Source organism: Scyliorhinus torazame, chromosome 1 (genome assembly GCF_047496885.1).
Source record: "Scyliorhinus torazame isolate Kashiwa2021f chromosome 1, sScyTor2.1, whole genome shotgun sequence".
Classification (NCBI taxonomy): Eukaryota; Metazoa; Chordata; class Chondrichthyes; order Carcharhiniformes; family Scyliorhinidae; genus Scyliorhinus; species Scyliorhinus torazame.
Window position 1 is genome coordinate 370,485,189 of NC_092707.1, and position 23,283 is coordinate 370,508,471.

Below are 23,283 nucleotides of genomic sequence, written 5' to 3' on the forward strand. Positions count from 1 at the left end.
AGAGGATCCCACTGCCGGCGCGCCGCACCAGTAAACGGGTGCAGTGAGACGGCCAACAATGATCTTTCAGAGAGATACTTACTTGTCTGTTGTCACTTGGTCACTGAAGAACTTTCAATGGTTTGAAGAAGCCACGAGAGAGGAACTGTGTCTGAAATGTGAGTCAATACACATGATTAAGAGTAGCGCAATGTAACTTGTTCTGAATCAACCAGCTCAAGATCGTGTTTCAATATTGAAATAGTTCTTGATAACAAACCACTATGCTTGCTGAGTTACTCAGTTGATAAATGCGTTACTCAGCCTTAATGACCAGCATGAACAACAACTTTTACATTTATTTATACAGGGGCATAAATGTAGTAAAGCCACTTTACAAGAGAGTTATCAAACAAAATTGACTGCAAGCTATATATATATATATGGCCATTTACAAGGTTCCTGTACTTCTAGTAAAATAAAATTCATGGGCTGAATGCTCCGTTCCTGAGACTAAGTGTTGACGCCGGGGCAGGATTCGTGGACTTCCACGACAGCAAAACTGTCCCGGAACCTGGACCGATTCAGCTACCGGCGCCACGTGGAACACGACCAACTCAAATGTAAAATGGTGCGGGATTCCCCGGGTCCATGAATGATACTCAGGAGGCTGACAAGCTGCAGCCGCATATACACATTACAATCCCCACACATACTCATCCCAGCCAACAAGATCCCACAAAATCTCACAGTTTGCGTTGGAGCATGCCCATACAGCTGATACGTCAGACTGCATTGACGCTGCAGTCAAGTCACCGGAGAATTGTGATTTAGCATTAAATCGGCGACCGCCTCGATTTTGGCGTCGGAACCTATTCTCCACCCAATCGCATTTCCCGATTTTGGCATCAACCCACTGAGAATCCCGCCCCATGACTTTTCCATGAACAAACTAAAGTACTTCATGACCATTTTTTCTTTCAAATACATCACAAGAGATGGCATTTGTAGCTTTACTCAAGCATGGGGAAGTTGCATTTTGTATTCAATACGCTAATTTTCTCATAAGACTATCTTGTTTCTGTAGAATGTGTTTCATGAAAAGTGCTCATGGGGGTCACTGGACTATTTGCTTGTTAAATGAAAAATAAACAGACAAATGGCCCAAGGACATATCTAATTCAGTCCAGATTTATTTCCGGCGACAGGCAAGCAATCAGCTTTTCGATATCTGCAGAGGTTTTGTGTGCATTCTGCATTCAATGCTGCTTAGGATTTCCTCCATTTGCACAATCGGCTTCTCCCTCTTCTGCAAAACCTCACTTCATTCTCTCAGCTCACAGGACATTGCATTGGATTTGACGAGTAGAGTTAAGTCACTGGTGTGTTTCGTAACTTCTGCTTTTCATCTGGAACATGCTATAGTGCTTTGATATCTGTCTTATTTTAAGTTGATTTCCTTTTGTTTCCAGCTTTGCACTTCCCCCACCCAACCTTTGGACACGAAGGGCAATTTAGCATGGCTGATCCACCTGACCTGCACATCTTTGGACTGTGGGAGGAAACTGGAACTCCCGGGGGAAACCCACACAGACACGGGGAGAACGTGCAGACTCCGCACAGACAGCGACCCAAGCCGGGAATCGAACCTGGGATCCTGGAGCTGTGAAGCAACTGTGCTAACCATTGTGCTAGACCAGCTCCTCTATTCAGTAGCAGTGGCAGTAGCAAGAGGAGAGATATTTTCCACGAACAGCTTGCTGGCTTTAAGGCAGAAGGACGTTCTGCCTATCACACAAATGAGTAATGTGTGCTGTCAGATATGTAGAATGTACATCCCAAAGACTGTTGGACCATATTAAACAGCACATTCCTTCACCCTGATACATAGATGAAACATTTGCTATATTTGAGTATGCAGCTGCATGTACGGATTTTTTCACACACATTGAAAAACTCTATCCTGCACTCAAATTCATCTTTGAAATGGAGCAGTGCTACTTGACGTGCTACGTAGGCAACATGCTACTTGAGATAAGTGATTGCGCTCAAATATGATTCATACTCGACTATTGTCTATCACAAACCCACCTTCGCTGGTCAATATATGCATTGGGATTCTTACAGTTTCATGTGTTATAAGTTTGGCCTTATTGCCAATCTATTAAATAACACCAGAGCAATTTGCTCATCTTGCAAGCTTGATGCTGCGACTGTAAAGCAATGTAAAGTCGCCATAGTCCCAAATGACCATCGGCTACTTTCCCCTTTGAGGGGGAGAGCTGACTAGTGGTGATTTACCCTGAGGATCACCACACCTCAGGTGGGGGCAAGGTTGAGAAGGCGGGGCGGGCCTTCATGAACAATCTCAGTCAGTATGGGGATTGAACACATGCTGCTGGTCTTGCTCTGTATCCCGAACCAGCTGTCCAGCCAACTGAGCTAAACCGGCCCCTCTATTCAGTGGCAGTAGCAACACAAGAGATATTTTCCATGAACAGCTTGCTGGTTTTAAGCCAGAAAGACATTCTGCCTATCACAAAAATGAGTAATGTGTGCTGTCAGATATTTAGAATGTACATCCCCAAGATATTAAACAGCACATTCCTTCAGCTGTTCACAACAGGCAAAGTACTGATCGTCCCCAACCAGTCAGCACTTGCAAAACTCGAAATAATATGTCCAACATTAGATGTGATTCCACAGTTGGGCAAAACTTGTTAAACAACCCTGATCATGCTAAGAATTACATTGACAACCAATTTAAGATTATCAGTCGGGCTCACAGTACAGCTTAGCTAGAAGCCACACATATTCACATAGAGGAATACATTCACACATTACACCTTTTCCAACTGAACAAAAGCTTGGGGGATGGCCATTCCTTGATTCATTTCCCATAGCAATGCCTGGTTTGAATTTTAAAGAACAGCTGGGCAGTTAACTGTTCCCTGGTGTATTTGCCATTGCAACATCTCTACCAACCACAAGCCTTTTGCCAAACAATCAGCACCTTCTTCTCACACAATATAAATTGTTGTTCTGTTTAGATTTGGTATTCTTGCGAATCTGTCCTGATGAGTACAGTATGAAAAACTTCGACAGCATGTCTCTTATTTGAGCATTACTCAAGTTTGTGCTACCAAGTGGTAGAAGTAGGAGGTTTCCAACCTGTTTGTTTTCTGACCGAAAGGTGCAACCTAATGGGAGCTTTTGCACTTCTGCACTTGTCAACTCGATGCTGGAATTCCTTCAGGATCATGTTACAATGATGAATATCAACATGATATGGAGATGCCGGCGTTGGACTGGGGTGGGCACAGTAAGAAGTCTTTACAACACCAGGTTAAGATGCAACATGTTTGTTTGGAATCACTAGCTTTCGGAGCGCAGCTCCTTCATCATGTGAGGGAGCGGTGCTGACCACTGTGCCACCCATTTTGCATAATGGGAATGCTGCAATTACCCACATTCAACAAATCCTTCCCTGCCTTCTGCTTCTTCAGATCTGCACACAGGAGGCCATCCATTTCCCAGTTTATATTGGGCTCATCCATTAAAAGCGATGACAGATTACATGAGCCAATTCCTGAGTGAGAGATCTGCAGTAGCATGGCCCATGAATTCAGGAGCCGAATATCTGGTCTTTGTTACACTTCCATCCCAGAATCTAGTGCAAATGGCAAGTTGCCTCATTCCCACAGCTTTGTTCCAGCTTTCATCAAAGCGAAGAACACAACTGTCAACCTTTCTGTGTTTGGCTTTCGGGAATGAGCTGATGTGTGGGCATTAACTCTAATATACCAAATAAGGCGTTGATTGAAGCAACTTTCAGTAGGTCTCATGCAAAAGATCAAAGCAAGTGACTCTTGATTGTGAACATGCAGCATCAGGTTCTTCACCATCTCCCCAACCAGGTGCTTTCTCTGCTCTTGTTGAACATGCTCCTACTCGGAAGAAAGTGGCTGCTGAGTTCTCTGCCAACACAACGTCGAGTCTGCCAAAGAAGGGGATTTTCAAAATGGTGCCAACCTTATTCCTTCGTGAAGAGAAGTGGGTGTACTCCAAATTGCTAGCAGCACCGACTGTTGCTCCATTTTATCCTCATCGCCAATTTAATAGTCAAGGAGGAATTCGGAGAGTAAATCAATGGTTTATTTCCAAAGCGAAAGTATTTACATGCAACCGTTCAAGTCCCAGCCATGGTTACTCTGCAGCTTGGCTCCTATCTGGATCACCTTCTATGACAATGAATTAACGAGACCGCAGAGGCACCTCTGCCCCTCAGAAGGAGGGGGGGGGGGGCGCTCGTACTCCACGAGATTCACGGGGAAATTAATTGGGTCATCCCCGTGGGTCTAGTAGTAGTTACAGCACAGGAATCCTGCACACAGTCTAGCAAGATCGTCCATTAAGCCTCCATGTTTAATTCTTCACCTCTGTTGCATTAGCTGATCTCAATCAATGTGGCAACAGAGGTGTTACAATCAGGAGGTGGTGACTTGTGTCAAATATTAGAAAAAGATGGCAGAGGTGCATTGGAGGTACACAGTCTGGGCTAACCAAGTTATTTAAAATAAGTGCAATATTTAATACAAGAGTTAGGTTCACTGTGTTTCTCTCCAATATTGTGCTTTGGAGAGTGCATAAAAGTCATCAGCGACTGTTGAAATGGGCAGACTTGGCACCTAACAACCAGTCAGATATAAAGACAGCATCCTGAAACATGGTTAGGAATATAGACACAGGAGTGGGTCACTCAGACCCTCGAGGCTGTTCTGCCATTCATGTTGGAAAAGGAATGATCCGTACCTGAACTCCTTCTGTCTGCCTTTCATTCCGTAATCCTTCATCAACTCATCTGCACAAAAATCTTATCAATCCCAGTTCTGAATGTTTCAACTGACCTAGCCTCAGCATCATTTCTTCTTGAGTTGGAGGGTTCCAGAGTTCCAGATTTTCATGTCCCTTTGAGCGGCAAAGTGCTTCCTGACATCACCTCTCAATGGCTAAGGTCAAATTTTAATTCTCCTTGTTTTGGACTGCGTCATCACAGGAAATAGATGCTATCTCCCTTGCCAAATCCTTCATTCAGCTTAATCTCTCCGTAATCTTCTTTATTCAGGGGAATGAGGGTTTACGCTATCTGTCCACATAATTTAACCCCTTCAGTCCATTGGGCTGCCTTAGAGCGAAAGCGTTCCGGAGATGGAAGGGGGATGGTTATAAAAACACATGGTACAGCACTGACAATGTGAACACTGATTTTGTGGCGCATCTTTCTATTAATATATGGTGCTGCATCAATTAAAGGGCCCTCACAGCAGTGTGGGCTCCATCAGTAATATCATGGGAAGTCAGCCGAACATTAAAAAGCCAACAGCGGTCTCACATTGTGAATTCAAGCTGATGGCATGTTTATGCATTTCGAATCACATACTTGCTCGTTGTGCAGCAGAGTTTGATGCATTGTTGGTAACTAGACTGATGCATTGTTGGTAACTGGACTGATGCATTGTTGGTAACTGGACTGATGCATTGTTGGTAACTGGACAGATGCATTGTTGGCAACTGGACAGATGCATTGTTGGCAACTGGACAGATGCACTCTTGTACAACCACCCACACTCCATGTTCCGTAATCATCAACTCATCCGAAATCTGCTGCCCGCACCATATCCCTCAACAAGTCCTGCTCATCACTCGCTTGCTTACCTACAGTAGCCTTTAATTTAAAATTATTATCCCTATCTCCAAATCCCTTCATTCCTTGGGCCCTGCCTGTCTTTGAAAACTCATGCTGCCCTCCTGGAGTAGCAGTTGCTAGATTAACAGAATTTTAATTTTACAGCAATAAAAGGTGTCCTTGTTGATATTGCTGACAGAGATTTGGTGACGGCCAAACTCTGGTGAATGAAGTCACCATGGTAACCTTCCGGCTGCTTGACATGAACATGGGGAGGCCCAAGAGGCATTGCCAATAAACCTGGGCAGTCAAAGAGTGGAAGAACTTATGTTTATTAAAGGGACAGTTCCTTAGAAGCCTTGAGTATCATGTGCAAGATGTCAACAGCCCTCTGCACTCCAGGAGGTGACGGATCCAATTTGAGGGCTTTGTCTTTTTGTGCTGCAGGTGCCCATATTGAGTATGAGGCCAGATACCTTTCAGTGCTGAGCATCGGTGACCTGACAACAGCACAGGTCCCGACACCTCCCTGGATCACACAGCAGTGATTGCTGGTGGATGCTCGGGAAGGTCTCCACCCATAGAAATTGAGGGTTTGAGGTGGATCAAAGTTTCAAGATGCCAACTGTTTCATTCATGAAGCACAGTCTGCACACAAACTGCTCCTCTGAAAGAACCTTGCATAACCTTCAACCTCCCTACTGTCTCTAGCCTCTCCTTCTCGATTATGGTAAATATGGGGTGTGGAGGGGGGGGGGGGGGGGGGGGGGGCAGTGTAGGGATGAAAGTGATGGCAGGCAGACCATGGGATACAACCATTTTCAAACTTCCCTGTCCTCCTGCGGATGTTGGTCCAAAAATTCAGACTCAATCATTAAATACTGGAAATCTTAGAAGGAGTAAATTCCATTCCCCTTCTCCTCACCACAAAAGGTCATGAAAATCGCAAAGGAATTCCCCACATTCAGCTGTAAAGATCTGAACACATCCTTGACACTTAGAGCAATATTTTGTTTTATTAGTTCAAGGAACATGTGCTTTGCTGGCTGGGCCAGCATTTATTGCCCATCCTGAATTGCCCGTGAGAAAGTGGTGGTGAGCCGGCTGCCATCTCTGTGGTGTTGGTACACTTCATCACTGTTAGAGAGCACGTTCCAGGATTTTGACCAAGTGAAGGAAAGCGACATATTTACAAGTCAGGATGGTGAATGATTTGGAGGGGAAATTCCAGGTGGTGGAGTTCCAGGTATCTAGGCGCCATGGCAGCACAGTGGGTAGCACTGTTGCTTCACAGCGCCAGGGTCCCAGGATCGATTCCAGTTTGGTTCACTGTCTGTGCGGAGTCTGAACATTCTCCCTGTGTCTGCATTGATTTCCTCCGGGTGCTCCGGTTTCCTCCCGAAAGACGTGCTGTTAGGTGAATTGGACATTCTGAATTCTCCCTGTGTACCCAAACAGGCGCCGGAGTGTGGCAGCTAGGGACTTTTCACAGTGACTTCATTGCAGTGTTTATGCACACAAACTACTTGTGACAATAATAAAGATTATTATTAATATTATTATCTGCTGCCTTTGTCCTTCTAGATGGCAGTGGTCATGAGTTTGGAAGGTGCTGTCTAAGGAATTATCTTCCTATCAGTTGACCTCAGGATCTGCTGTGCCTGGATTTCTCTGCATAGCTGTACAGTGGCTGGGAAACAACAATAACTTGGCTTTTATATAGCACCTTTGACAAGGAAAATTGTCAAGGCATTTTTCAAAAACGTTACCAAACAGATTTTGACACCAAATCATGTAAAGTAATGCATGGGCAGGTACGGGCTGAATGGCCTCCTTCTGCAAAATTTCTACCAATTCTGTAATAAACCAAAACTTGGTCAAAGGGATATGTTTAAGGAGCACCTCAAATGAGGAAAGGAGAGTAAAGAGCTGGAGAGGTTTACAGAGAAATTCCAGATCTTCTGGCCCTGGCAAATGAAGCCATAGTCACCAAAGGTGGAAGGATTGAAATTGGTCATGTGTACAAGGCCAGAATTAGAGGAGTGCAGGCATATAAGAGGACTGTAGTGCTGATATTTACAGATAGGGAGGGAAGAGGACATGAGGGATTTGCAGCCAAGGATGAGAATTTTTGAATTAAAATGTTACTTAACCAAGTGCCAATGTAAGTCAGCCAGCATGGAGTTCAGGGAATTTGGATTAATTTCATTACCATGGGAGGTGGAACTATGTTATGATGGTGGTAGGTGCCAATGTAATTCATATGCCATGGAATTCACATGAAATTTTATTTCCTCTTATATGTTCAATGTCACCGTGATATATTTATGACGCCACGTTTGAATGTCACATGTACCAGAGCTCCCGAAGGAATTCTACATTTCCATTCTTCTGACCAATGTAGATAATTTTACACATCCCCCAAAATTAAATTCCATCGCACTCCCACTATGTCTGGACCATAGAATCCCTACAGCGCAGAAGGAGGCCATTTGGCCCATCGAGTCAGCACCGACCTTTAGAAACAGCACTCTACCGAGGCTACCAAGTGCGAGGTCTTGCACTTTGGAAAAAAGAATAGAGGCGTGGACTATTTTCTAAACGGTGACAAAATTCATAATGCTGAAGTGCAAAGGGACTTGGGAGTCCTAGTCCAGGAATCTCCGAAGGTAAACTTGCAGGTTGAGTCCGTAATTAAGAAAGCAAATGCAATGTTGTCATTCATCTCAAGAGGCTTGGAATATAAAAGCAGGGATGTACTTCTGAAACTTTATAAAGCATTAGTTAGGCCCCATTTAGAATACTGTGAGCAATTTTGGGCCCCACACCTCAGGAAGGACATACTGGCACTGGAGCGGGTCCAGCAGAGATTCACACGGATGATCCCAGGAATGGTAGGCCTAACATACGATGAACGTCTGAGGATCCTGGGATTATATTCATTGGAGTTTAGGAGGTTGAGGGGAGATCTAATAGAAACTTACAAGATAATGAATGGCTTAGATAGGGTGGATGTAGGGAAGTTGTTTCCATTAGCAGGGGAGACTAGGACCCGGGGGCACAGCCTTAGAGTAAAAGGGAGTCACTTTAGAACAGAGATGAGGAGAAATTTCTTCAGCCAGAGAGTGGTGGGTCTGTGGAATTCATTGCCACAGAGGGCGGTGGAGGCCGGGACGTTGAGTGTCTTTAAGATAAAAGTTGATAAATTCTTGATTTCTCGAGGAATTAAGGGCTATGGAGAGAGAGCGGGTAAATGGAGTTGAAATCAGCCATGATTGAATGGTGGAGTGGACTCGATGGGCTGAATGGCCTTACTTCCGCTCCTATGTCTTACGGTCTTATGGTCTAAATCCCCACCCTATCCCCATAATCCCAACTAACCTTTGGACATTTGGGGGCAATTTAGCATGGCAAATCCACCTAACCTGCACATCTTTGGACTATTGGAGGAAACCGGAGCACCCGAAGGAAATCCACGCAGACACGGGGAGAAAGTGCAAATTCCATACACAGTCACCCGAGGCCGGAATTGAACCCGGGACCCTGGAGCTGTGAGGCAGTAGTGCTAACCACTGTGCCACCGTGCTGCCCTTGTCGACTGTTTCCCAATCTTCTCATGGAGCAGGATGTTCCGGCCCTTCTCGCCGGTGGTACCTTCCGGTTCTGCCGGAGGTCACCCCCTCACAGCAGATTTCCCACTGACCAAGCCATTCACGACGACATAGGCATCGGCAGGACCAGAAGCTCCCATCGGTGGTCAATTGCGGACCACATCCGTCACCTGAAGACATGCCATAGGGGCAGCTGAGAAATCCACCCCTTAATTTCCAAGGTGGACAGGCAAGGGGGAGGGGTGGAAAAACATGGGGTGGGGGAGAGGGTAGCAGGCCTGATCGGCCTCCATGTGGGCCCGCTACTACTCCTTGCCCACCATCAGCCCTAGCAGTTGCTGAGTAGGAAAGATGGCTAACCTCGTGTCGTGAGGCCTGATGGAAAAAGAGGCCAATAGATTTGTGTGTGTAAAAAGCTGCAACTCTCTGCAAAAGAAGTTTGTGGGAACAGACAGAACGACGGCTTGTAACGGGACATTTTGCTGATAACACTTTGTTTTGGAACAGCAAGAACAAGGCTCTCTCAATGACGAATACAGCCTGTGGACCACAGGATTGTTCATATCAAAGAACTATTAACTACAAACTAAAATCTTATAAAATAGCAGGGACTTCCGAGATTCAGCAGCGATAACCCTTGGATCAACATTCGCAAGGCCGGACCCGGAGTTTGGAAGCTCACAGTGCACACCCTCCAGAGCGAGCCTGGCCAGGTTCTCTCCACCAGGTAGTACTTTTTAGTTCAAATTGTGAGTCTTGAAACTTATGTACCTGTTTAAATAAGCACATAACTAAAGTCTTAAGTGAGTTAAATAAAAGCTGCATGGAAATCAAATAGTTGTGAGGACCGATTTGTCTGTTTCATCAGTTGCTGCCAACAGAGGGCAGCAACATTTTGGCACCTCCTGTCCGAAGTTAAACATCTCAGCCGCCCAACCAGTGCCTAAATTAAGAGGGCAGTAGCCCCACGTGATGACCAGGATTAAGTGGGTGAGGGAGCATGAAAACAAAGGACTGGGTAGCTGATTAGGTCTGAGGACGTGTTCAAACTACTGACGCTGCAGACAAATTGTTCGAGCAAAGGATTAGAGTGTCTAATGGTTAATAGCAAAGTTAACCTCCAATAATCAGCCTTGAGGCGTGTTCAGCAAACCTAACGACAAAGGTATCTGGGAAGGAGTTTAAAAGGACTAAGGAGAGACACTCTCTTCTCTTCTTCTCCAGCAGATCTGCGCCAGAGGCTTCTTCACTGTTTAGATGCGGGTGAAGAGAAGAATTTATTTTTGATGCGTTTAGGTTTGGCTTTTCACCCAGCCTTACCAGACCCAGGGGGAACATTCGAAGAATGAAAACAGTCTTATGAATGGCTGTGGAATACAGTAGAGGGGACCTGGTAGAAGATCTGAATAAGTGCTGGCAAAGTAAAGGGTACATCTCAGGTCCTTTCCTAACCACCTGCTCCAAGCTGTGACACTACAGTTAAGAGAATCAGAACACCTACTTTCCTCTTTGACAATCCCAAGGGCAATTAGGGTTGGGCATTAAATGCTGGCCCAGCGAGCGATGCCCAAATCCCATGAACGAATCAAAAAACCCAAAGGGGAATAGTCTGAATGTCGGGTCTTGACAGCGAATGATCCCAAGTGCTCATTCGTGCCAAAACAAAAATAGGGGAAGCCCGGGAAGCAAGGCCTGGGCCGGGGAGGCCCGTCCCCCACCCTTGAAAGATTTTGTCGGGGCACAGAAGACAGGTGAGGGTTTGGAACAGATCAGGGATGGAGTGTTTCTGTCATCTTATAACAAATAGGAAGCTAACATAGGGATAAAGGACGGATATTGTTTTGTGACAGCCCAGGATCGGAACCAGGTAATCGGATCAAAACAGGAATTCCACATAGCCGATCCTCCAGAGTCTAGTGGTCTTGTGGAAAGAATGAAATTAGTCTTGAAAAACACGATTCGGAAATCTGTCCAACAAAGTAACTCTACTTGGAATGCAGTTCTGCCCTTTGTCCTAAAGATAGTACAAAATACCATTTCCAACACAACAGCTGTTACTCCCCATGTCCTGGTGGCAGGATGCCCCATGAGAGGAATGGAACCCTCATTGGGATTGGATATGTCAGAGCGGGAATTGATAGCTGCCAGCCATGAAGAGGCTGTACAACAATTGATGATATCCAAGCCACCCATATGGCCGCTCCAGTTAAAGTGGGACAGAAAAGAAAGGGCAGCAAAGCACATTTTGATGGGAAGTCAAGCCTGTGGAGTATGAGATTGGGAACAAAGTCATGTTCCAAATTCACCAATCCGGAATGTGTTTCTCCCCTAAATATAGTGGGCCACATTCTATAGTGGGCAAAACAAGTCCTTTGGTGTCCAAATACTTATTAGACTCTGGTAAAACTGGGTGGTACCATGTGAACCAGTTAAAGCTATTCGCCCTCAGGGCAATCACCAGCACCGTGTGTTGCTGGTTTCTGGATGCGGCTGAGGGAGATGCAGTTACACCTTGTGCTCCTCCCCGAGTAGAGAATGGAGCGTCTGCAGGCGCTGCAGCCATATTTGATCAGGCGTCAGACTTGTAGAAGCAGCGAAAGGCAAAATCTTGAAGGAAATACCTCTGGTTGAGAGAAAAAAAAAAGGGAAATGGGAGAAGATTAAGCCAATAAGATCCTCATAAAGAAGAAATTTTGGCCGATTGGCTAGCAAGATTGACTCCGTAAATAAGAGCAGACATTACCTTGATGTTTTATGGATCAAAATGAGGTGGACCACATGCCTTTTAATCATGGGAATGGTGGGGCAAATGAAGGGCCGTAGTGCACCGTCAATAATAATCGCTTATTGTCACAAGTAGGCTTCAATGAAGTTACTATGAAAAGCCCCTAGTCGCCACATTCCGGCACCTGTTCAGGGAGGCTGGTACGGGAATTGAACCCGCGCTGCTGCCTTGTTCTGTATTACAAGCCAGCTGTTTAGCCCACTGCGCTAAACCAGCCCCTGGAAATGCGGCGGTCTGCAGGTGAGACTAAAGCAACATGGCTTCAAGTCTCCTCTCCCCAGCATACCCCTAGCAAATGTCCAAACGATCAAAAACAAGCTGGACAAGCTTAATGCTAGACGTACCTCTCAGATGGAAGTAAGAGACTGCTGTGTGCTCTGTTCTGTTTCACGCAGACCCCTGCCCCACTGGACTGTGCCATTCAATCTGATGGCTGCTCAAAACACCGGATGGACCACATGGTGTCATCGGGCAAAGGAGGTTTGCCTTCTCAACTCTTCCTGGTGACGAATAGGATATAAAATAGTTACTTTAGAGATATTAGTTACTGTAATGTAAACATAGGCCGTTCTGATTCTGTTAGTTCACAGACAAAGGATTTCAGAACGCATGGCAAAGCAAGGGGCAGGGGTGTCCAGATAAGGAGGAGAAAAGGATGCTGGGTAATAGGAGGCCAGAGGAAGGGATGAGAAGTGAGCCACTCAGGATGTATGGCCAGGTCAGGAGGGGTATAGGATGACCTATGGGAATCGTGTATGTGAAACTTGATGCCATTTGAATGTATTTGCAGAAATCCCTTTGTCTCCTTCTTCATTCGTTTCCCGGGGTCTAGGAGACTAGTTGTGTCCTGTGCCTGTGTGAAATGAATCAGACTTGTAAGTCAAATAAAATAACTAATGCAATACCTGCAAATCCATCTCAACTTTTATTGAGGCCAGACTGACGGGTAAAGACATTTATGGTTTGTCACTGGTGCTCGGACGTGGCGACCCTGGCGAATTACTGCTCCCCGAACCTGGAATACCTGACTGTGAAGTGTTGCCCATATTACCTTCCACGGGAATTCACTTCTGCCATTATCATAGCGGACTACATCCCACCCCAGGCGGAAGTGAAGAAGGCACTTGACGAATTGTACACCGCTATAAATAACAGTGAAACAGAATACCCGGTGGCTTTGTTCATCATTGCCGGGGACTTCATCCAAGCCAAGCTCAAGAGTGTACTGCCAAAGTTCCACCAACACATCTATCCCACCAGGGGCACCAAAACTCTCGACCATGTGACACAAAAATCAAGGGCGCATACCGATTCATCACTTGACTACACTTTGGAAAACCGGACATTAAGACGGTGCTCCTTCTCCCGGCATACAAGCAGAAATTTAAGCAGGAGAATCCGGTTAGGAAGGTCATGCAGTGCTGGTCCAAGACAACAGAAGAGCTCCTACGTGACTGCTTGGAATCAATGGACTGGTCCATATTCAAGAACTCAACAACCAACCTAAACGAGTATGTCACCACCATCACAGACTTCATCAGCAAGTGTGTAGAAGACTGCATGCCAAAAAAGATAGTACGTACGTTGCCCATTCAGAAACCATGGTTTAATGGGGAAATTCATGTCCTACTGAAGGCCAGGTCTGAGGCGTTCAAGTCAGTAACCCCAACCGATAAACAATCCAGGTATGACCTCCACAAAGTCATCAGGGATACCAAGAGACAATACCAGACTATATTTAGTGGGCAGCACGGTAGCATTGTGGATAGCACAATTGCTTCACTGCTCCATGGTCCCAGGTTCGATTCCGGCTTGGGTCACTGTCTGTGCGGAGTCTGCACATCCTCCTTGTGTGTGCGTGGGTTTCCTCCTGGTGCTCCGGTTTCCTCCCACAGTCCAAAGATGTGCAGGTTAGGTGGATTGGCCATGATAAATTGCCCTTAGTGTCCAAAATTGCCCTTAGTGTTGGGTGGGGTTACTGGGTTATGGGGCTAAGGTGGAGGTGTTGACCTTGGTAGGGTGCTCTTTCCAAGAGCTGGTGCAGACTCGATGGGCCGAATGGCTTCCTTCTGCATTGTAAATTCTATGATAATCTATGATAAATTTGAGTCACAGACTAACATCATGAACTCCCGTTGGTTGTGGCAAGGCTGAAACAACATAACGGGCTATAAAGCAAAGCTGAGTAGAATCTTCGGCAGCAGCGCACTCCTTCCCAATGAACTCAATGCATTCTGTGCTCGGTTCGAGCAGGAAACCATCAAACCATTGTCAACTGCTCCAGCAGCCTTGGCACACCCATACCCACCATCACAGCTTCCAAAGTCAGATTGGCCTACTTGAAAGTGAACCCTCGGAAAGCGACGAGTCCGGAAGAGATCCCTGGTTGTGCACTCAGATCATGCACGGACCAGCTGGCAGATGTGTTCGCGCACATCTTCCACCTCTCCCTACTCCATTCCAAGGTTCCCACCTGCTTCAAGACCACTCTCATACTGCTGCTAAAGAACAACAAAGCAATGTGTCTCAACGACTACCGTCCGGTGTCCCTGACATTGATCATTACGAAGTGCTTCAAGAGGATGGTCATGAGATACCTCAACTCCATATTCCCAGAAAGCCTTGATCCACTGCAACTTACATACCACCACAACCAGTCCACAGCAGACGCCATCTCCCTGGCCCTACATTCATTCCTGGAGCTTCTTGACTACAAAGACACCTCCGTCAGACTCTTATTCATTGACTACAGCTGCGCCTTCATCACCATAATCCCAGCCAATCTCACATCAAAGTTCCAAAACCTAGGACTTGGCTTCTCCTTGGCTGCATCAATGGTGCCGAGGTGGAGATGGTTGACAGTTTAAAATTCCTAGGTGTGCACATCACTAACAATCTGTCCTGGTCCACCCACGCCGACACTACCACCAAGAAAGCACAACAGCACCTATACTTTCTCAGGAAATTCAGCATGTCCACATTGACATTTAACAGTTTTTACAGGTGCACCAGAGAAAGCATCCTATCTGGCTGCATCACAGTCTGGTATGGCAACTGCTCGGCCCAAGACCATAAGAAACTACAGAGAGTCGTGAACGTGGTCCTGTCCATCACACAAACCTGTCTCCCATCCATTGACTCTATCTACACCTCCCGCTGCCTGGGGAAAGCGGGCAGCATAATCAAAGACCCCTCCCACTCGGGTTATTCACTCTTCCAACTTCTTTCATCGGGCAAGAGATACAAAAGTCGGAGAACACGCACGAACAGATACAAAAACAGCTTCTTCCCCACGGTTGCCAGACTCCTCAATGTCTCTCTTATGGCTGATCTAATTTCTTTGCCGTCTTCTCTATTGAGTCATAGAACATAGGACAATACCGCACAGTACACGCCCTTCGGCCCACGATGTTGTGCCGACCATTTATCCTAATCTAAGATCAACCTAACCTACACCCCTTCAATTTACTGCTGTCCATGTGCCTGTCTAAGAGTCGCTTATATGTCCCTAATGACTCTCTGCTGGCAGTACATTCCACGCACCACCATATCTATCTATCTATCTATCCACCTATCTATCCATCTCTGTGTAAAGTACCGATCCCTGACATCTCCCATATACCTTCCTCCAATCACCTTAAAATGATGTCCCCTCGTAGCAGCCATTTCTGCCCTGGGGAAAAGTCTCCGGCTCTCCACTCTACCCATGCCTCTCATCACCTTGTACACCTCTATCAAGTTACCTCTCTTCCTTCTTCACTCCAGTGAGAAAAGCCCTAATTCCCTCAATCTTTCTTCATAAGACATACCCTCCAGTCCAGGCAGCATCCGGGTAAATCTCCACTGCACCCTCTCCAAAGCATCCACATCCTTCCTATAATGAGGCGACCAGAACTAGACACAATATTCCAGTGGTCTAACTAGAGTTTTATAAAGCTGCAGCAAAACCTCACGGCTCTTAAACTCAATCCCCCTGTTAATGAAAGCCAACACACCATATGCCTTCTTAACAACCCTATCAACCTGGGTGGCAACTTTGAGGGATCTATGTACGTGGACCCCAAGATCCCTCTGTTCCTCCACACTTCCAAGAATCCTGCCTTTCAACCTGTATTCAGTCTTCAAATTCGATCTTCCAAAATGAATCACTTCACATTTATCTAGATTGAACTCCATCTGCTACTTCTCAGCCCAGCTCTGCATCCCGTCAATGTCCTGTTGTAACCTGCAACAGCCCTCGACACTATCTACAACTCCCCCAACCTTCGTGTCATTGGCAAACTTACTAACCCACCCTTCCACTTCCTCATCCAAGTCATTTATAAAAACCATAAAGAGCAGAGGTCCCAGAACAGATCCCTACGGACACCACTGGTCACCGACTTCCAGGGGAATACTTTCCGTTCACTACCACTCGCTGTCTTCTTTCGGCCAGCCAATTCTGCATCCAGACAGCCAAATTTCCCTGTATCCCATGTCCCCTAACTTTATGAATGAGCCTACCATGGGGAACCTTTTGAAATGTCTTAATGAAATCCATATATACCACATCCACTGCCCGACCTTCATCAATGTTTCTTGTCACATCCTCAAAGAATTCAATGAGGCTTGTGAGGCATGACCTGCCCCTCACAAAGCCATGCTGACTATCTTTAATCAAACTATGTTTTTCTAATCATAAATTCTCTCAGAATTGTTTCCAATAATTTGCTCACCACAGACGCAAGACTGACTGGTCTGTAATTCCCAGGGATTTCCCTATTCCCTTTCTTGAACAGAGGAACAACATTCGCCTCCCTCCAATCATCCAGTACTACTACAGTGAGGAGTGAGGACACAAAGATCATCGCCAAAGGCGCAGCAATCTCCTCCCTCGCTTCCCGTAGTAACCTTGGGTATACCTCATCAGGCCCAGGGTACTTATCTATCCTGATGTTTTTCAAAATTTCCAGCACATCCTCCTTCTTAATATCAACCTGTTCGAGTCTATTAACGTGCTGTTCTCGCAACAAGGTCCCTCTCTCTTGTGAATACTGAAGCAAAATATTCATTTAGGACCTCCCTTATCTCTTCAGACTCTAGGCACAAGTTCCCTCCACTATCTCTGATTGGCCCTACTCTCACTCTGATCATCCTCATATTTCTCACATAGGTGTAGAACGCCTTGGGGGTTTTACTAATCCTTCCCGCCAGGGCTTTTTCATGCCCCCTTCTAGCTCTCCTAAGTCCATTTTTGAGTTCCTTCCTGGCTACCTTGAAACCCTCCAGAGTCGTGCCAGATCCTTGCTTCCTCAACCTTACGTAACCTTCCGTCTTCCTCTTGACTATAAGTTCCACTTCTCTTGTCATCCAAGGCTCCTTCACCTTGTCATTCCTTCCTCGTCTCAGTGAGACAAAACTATCCAGCACTCGCAGCAAAAGTTCCTTAAACAACCCCCACATTACTGTGGTGCATTTCCCCAAGAACAATTGTTCCCACTTGATGCTCCTCAGCTCCTGTCTAATAGCAGTATAATTTCCCCTCTCCCAATTAAATACCTTCCCATGCTGTCTGTTCCTATCCCTCTCCATGACTATAGTGTTGTGTTAGGTACACTGTTCTAACACTGGCTGCAACTGGATGCAGCTTAGATCAGAAAGATACTCCAGACCTTGAAGTTAGTTCAATCAGGTTTATTGAACTAATAAAACAGTTAGCACAGTTCTCTGTGAGTTCGACTCTCTGCTAACCTAAGTGTGGTTACTCTGTCTGACTGAACCAGACTAGCTCTTAGCCACGTGGTGGAGGTGTGAGATTGTAACAACACCCTTGACTGACTCTCTAGATGTTCATCAGTAGAAAGAGGCTGAGTGTGAGTGCCTTATATCTTGTATAGTCAGATCCCACCCCTGAGTGTCCTGCCTGCTTATTGGTCATGTCCTGTTCTCTGTGTCCATTAGCTGCTTGTCTGTATATCATTGTGTGTGTCTGCCTATCATGACATATGGTAAAGGTCAAGGAGTTGTGGTCACTGTCACCAAAATGCTCTCCCACCGAGACATCTGACACCTGGCCTGGTTTGTTACTGAGCACCAAGTCCAATATGACCTCCCCCCTCGTCGGCCTATCTACATATTGAGTCAGGATTCGTTCCTGTACACACATCCAAACCATTTGCAGTAAGGAGGTTCCAGTCAATATTCGGGAAGTTGAAGTCACCCATGACAACAACTCTGTCGTACTGCATTGCTGTATGCGTCACCCGATGTCTGGTGCTATGTATTTACATTGTGTATTTATGGTTGTCCTATTTTCTTTTCATGTATGGAATGATCTGTCTGGACTGTACACAGAACAATATTTTTCACTGGACCTCAGCCCACATGACATAAGACAAATTCAAATCGACAGCGAAGATGCCAGGCTTCACACTTGACGTTGGCCTCCCCCTTGCTACGGCAAATATTGTGCAGGGGCCTGAAGATGCCCTTAAGTGGCCATTAATTGGCTCCTTCAGGGCGGCCTATGTGGACCACCTGACTGCAAAATTGCTGCAGGTCAGTGGCTAAGTGAGTAGGCGCTGGGAGCTGCGCGCAATTTGATGCCCCTCTCTGCCAATGGGGCGGGCGGGGGGGGGTTAAATTCAGCTCAAAAGGTGGTTCACTGGAAATCTCTGCTGACAACTGTAAAGTACGAAGTCTTACAACACCAGGTTAAAGTCCAACAGGTTTGTTTCGATGTCACTAGCTTTCGGAGCGCAGCTCCTTCCTCAGGTGAATGAAAAGGTCTGTTCCAGAAACACATATATAGACAAATTCAAAGATGCCAAACAATGCTAGGAATGCGAGCATTAGCAGGTGATTAAATCTTTACAGATCCAGAGATGGGGTGACCCCAGGTTAAAGAGGTGTGAATTGTATCAAGCCAGGACAGTTGGTAGGATTTTGCAGGCCAGATGGTGGGGGATGAATGTAATGTGACATGAATCCCAGGTCCCGGTTGAGGCCGCACTCATGTGTGCGGAACTTGGCTATAAGTTTCTGCTCGGCGATTCTGCGTTGTCGCGGGTCCTGAAGGCCGCCTTGGAGAACGCTTACCCGGAGATCAGAGGCTGAATGCCCTTGACTGCTGAAGTGTTCCCCGACTGGAAGGGAACATTCCTGCCTGGTGATTGTTGCGCGATGTCCGTTCATTCATTGTCGCAGCGTCTGCATGGTCTCGCCAATGTACCACGCTTCGGGACATCCTTTCCTGCAGCGTATGAGGTAGACAACGTTGGCCGAGTCGCACGAGACGAGTATGTACCGCGTACCTGGTGGGTGGTGTTCTCACGTGTAATAGTGGTATCCATGTCGATGATCTGGCACGTCTTGCAGAGATTGCCATGACAGGGTTGTGTGGTGTTGTGGTCACTGTTCTGAAGACTGGGTAGTTTGCTGCAAACAATGGTTCGTTTGAGGTTGCGCGGTTGTTTGAAGGCAAGTAGTTGGGGTGTGGGGATGACCTTGGCAAGATGTTCATCGTCATCAATGACGTGTTGAAGGCTGTGAAGAAGATGACGTAGTTTCTCCGCTCCGGGGAAGTACTGGACGACGAAGGGTATTCTGTCGGTTGTGTCCCATGTTTGTCTTCTGAGGAGGTCGGTCCGGTTTTTCGCTGTGGCGCGTTGGAACTGTCGATCGATGAGTCGAGTGCCATATCCCGTTCGTACGAGGGCATCTTTCAACGTCTGTAGATGTCTGTTACGCTCCTCCTCGTCTGAGCAGATCCTGTGTATACGGAGCGCTTGTCCATAGGGGATGGCTTCTTTAATGTGTTTAGGGTGGAAGCTGGAGAAGTGGAGCATCATGAGGTTATCCGTGGGTTTGCGGTAAAGCGAAGTGCTGAGGTGACCGTCCTTGATGGAGACGAGTGTGTCCAAGAATGCAACTGATTTTGGAGAGTAGTCCATGGTGAGTCTGATGGTTGGATGGAACTTATTAATGTCATCGTGTAGTCGTTTCAGTGATTCTTCGCCGTGGGTCCAAAGGAAAAAAATGTCATCGATGTATCTGGTGTATAACGTCGGTTGAAGGTCCTGTGCGGTGAGTAGGTCCTGTTCAAACTTGTGCATGAAGATGTTGGCGTATTGGGGTGCGAATTTGGTCCCCATGGCTGTTCCGTGCGTCTGGATGAAGAACTTGTTGTCGAAGGTGAAGACGTTGTGATCCAGAATGAAGCGGATGAGTTGCAGAATTGCGTCTGGAGATTGGCAGTTGTCGGTGTTGAGTACTGAGGCTGTTGCAGCAATGCCGTCGTCATGGGGGATGCTGGTGTAGAGTGCCGAGACATCCATTGTGACGAGGAATGTTCCTGGTTCAACTGGACCATGGGTGCTGAGTTTCTGTAGGAAATCCGTCGTGTCGCGACAGAAGCTGGGTGTACCTTGTACGATGGGTTTCAAGATGCCCTCGATGTAGCCAGAGAGGTTCTCACACAGGGTCCCATTGCCTGAAACGATAGGGCGCCCTGGTGTGTTGGCCTTATGTATTTTCGGGAGGCAGTAGAGATCTCCAATGTGGGGCGTACGTGGGATGAGAGCACGTAGGGTGCTCTGAAGATCTGGATCCAAGGTCTTGATCAGTCTGTTAAGTTGGCGGATGTGTTCCTTGGTCGGATCTGCGGGTAACTGTCTGTAGTGTTCTTGGTTGTTCAGTTGTCGGTATACTTCTTTGCAGTAGTCCGTTCTGTTCAGTATGACAGTGGCCCCCCCTTTGTCTGCTGGTTTGATGACGATGCTGTGGTTGGTCTTGAGAGTGCGGATGGCATTGCGTTGTGCTTGGGTGACGTTCGGGGCTGTCTTGTGAATGCGACTGATGAATCTGGCATTGACGCGACTCCTGACGGCTTGAGCATACATGTCGAGTCTAAGGCAGCGGCCTTCCGGAGGGGTCCAATTCGACTCTTTCCTCTTCGGTTGCCGCACTGCAGATCTCTCGGTCTGCTGTTCCGGTTCATTGGTAGTCTGCTTGGGTTCGCTGTTGGCCTCTTGGGGTCTGTGGAAGAATTCCCGGAGCCTCATTCGCCTGATGAATTCCTCCGTGTCTGCCGCGAGACTGATGGGGTCCATTTTGGTGGTGGTGCAGAAATTGAGCCCTCTGCTGAGGACTTCGATTTCGTCTGGTTGAAGGGTGTAGTCTGACAAGTTGACAATAGATTTCCCTGTATTGTTTTCTACTGTGACACCGGGGTTGGCTTGGTTGCTGCCGGTGGTGATGCCAAGTTTCTCAAGCTTTCTGTTCTTGGTATGCATATAGGTGGCATAGTATTGTTGTCTCATCTGTTTGGCGGTGTTCCGCAGCTGGTCTGCTGCATCCTGAGCGCAAGTTGAGAATATGGCCTCTATCTTGGTTTCCAGGTTGCGTTGTCTGCTGTAGAGCTGGCGGACGAGGTGGTTGAGGAGTGTGAGAGAGGTGCGACAGCAGAGTCTCTCAGCGAAGTCTGTGTTGTAGGTCGACTTGCTGGTAGTGCCGTCGCACCTCTCTCACACTCCTCAACCCCCTCGTCCGGCAGCTCTACAGCAGACGACGCAACCTGGAAACCAAGATAGAGGCCATATTCTCAACTTGCGCTCAGGATGCAGCAGACCAGCTGCGGAACACCGCCAAACAGATGAGACAACAATACTATGCCACCTATATGCATACCAAGAACAGAAAGCTTGAGAAACTTGGCATCACCACCGGCAGCAACCAAGCCAACCCCGGTGTCACAGTAGAAAACAATACAGGGAAATCTATTGTCAACTTGTCAGACTACACCCTTCAACCAGACGAAATCCTCAGCAGAGGGCTCAATTTCTGCACTACCACCAAAATGGACCCCATCAGTCTCGCGGCAGACACGGAGGAATTCATCAGGCGAATGAGGCTCCGGGAATTCTTCCACAGACCCCAAGAGGCCAACAGCGAACCCAAGCAGACTACCAATGAACCGGAACAGCAGACCGAGAGATCTGCAGTGCGGCAACCGAAGAGGAAAGAGTCGAATTGGACCCCTCCGGAAGGCCGCTGCCTTAGACTCGACATGTATGCTCAAGCCGTCAGGAGTCGCGTCAATGCCAGATTCATCAGTCGCATTCACAAGACAGCCCCGAACGTCACCCAAGCACAACGCAATGCCATCCGCGCTCTCAAGACCAACCACAGTATCGTCATCAAACCAGCAGACAAAGGGGGGGGCCACTGTCATACTGAACAGAACGGACTACTGCAAAGAAGTATACCGACAACTGAACAACCAAGAACACTACAGACAGTTACCCGCAGATCCGACCAAGGAACACATCCGCCAACTTAACAGACTGATCAAGACCTTGGATCCAGATCTTCAGAGCACCCTACGTGCTCTCATCCCACGTACGCCCCACATTGGAGATCTCTACTGCCTCCCGAAAATACATAAGGCCAACACACCAGGGCGCCCTATCGTTTCAGGCAATGGGACCCTGTGTGAGAACCTCTCTGGCTACATCGAGGGCATCTTGAAACCCATCGTACAAGGTACACCCAGCTACTGTCGCGACACGACGGAATTCCTACAGAAACTCAGCACCCATGGTCCAGTTGAACCAGGAACATTCCTCGTCACAATGGACGTCTCGGCACTCTACACCAGCATCCCCCATGACGACGGCATTGCTGTAACAGCCTCAGTACTCAACACCGACAACTGCCAATCTCCAGACGCAATTCTGCAACTCATCCGCTTCATTCTGGATCACAACGTCTTCACCTTCGACAACAAGTTCTTCATTCAGACGCACGGAACAGCCATGGGGACCAAATTCGCACCCCAATACGCCAACATCTTCATGCACAAGTTTGAACAGGACCTACTCACCGCACAGGACCTTCAACCGACGTTATACACCAGATACATCGATGACATTTTTTTCCTTTGGACCCACGGCGAAGAATCACTGAAACGACTACACGATGACATTAATAAGTTCCATCCAACCATCAGACTCACCATGGACTACTCTCCAAAATCAGTTGCATTCTTGGACACACTCGTCTCCATCAAGGACGGTCACCTCAGCACTTCGCTTTACCGCAAACCCACGGATAACCTCATGATGCTCCACTTCTCCAGCTTCCACCCTAAACACATTAAAGAAGCCATCCCCTATGGACAAGCGCTCCGTATACACAGGATCTGCTCAGACGAGGAGGAGCGTAACAGACATCTACAGACGTTG

The 23,283-nt window shown here is 47.1% G+C and overlaps 1 protein-coding gene across 1 annotated transcript in view; it reads right to left on the reverse strand.

The window, feature by feature from the left end:
- LOC140426527 (NLR family CARD domain-containing protein 4-like) overlaps positions 1-23,283 on the reverse strand; it is a 46,399-nt gene that overhangs the window by 21,392 nt on the left and 1,724 nt on the right. Inside the window, exons 2-3 of the mRNA XM_072511415.1 lie at positions 12,406-12,561; positions 83-151 (exon numbers count right to left, since the gene is read on the reverse strand). Of these exons, the coding sequence (XP_072367516.1) occupies position 83 (1 nt within the window). The 5' untranslated portion in view covers positions 84-151; positions 12,406-12,561. The remainder of the gene's footprint in view (positions 1-82; positions 152-12,405; positions 12,562-23,283) is intronic.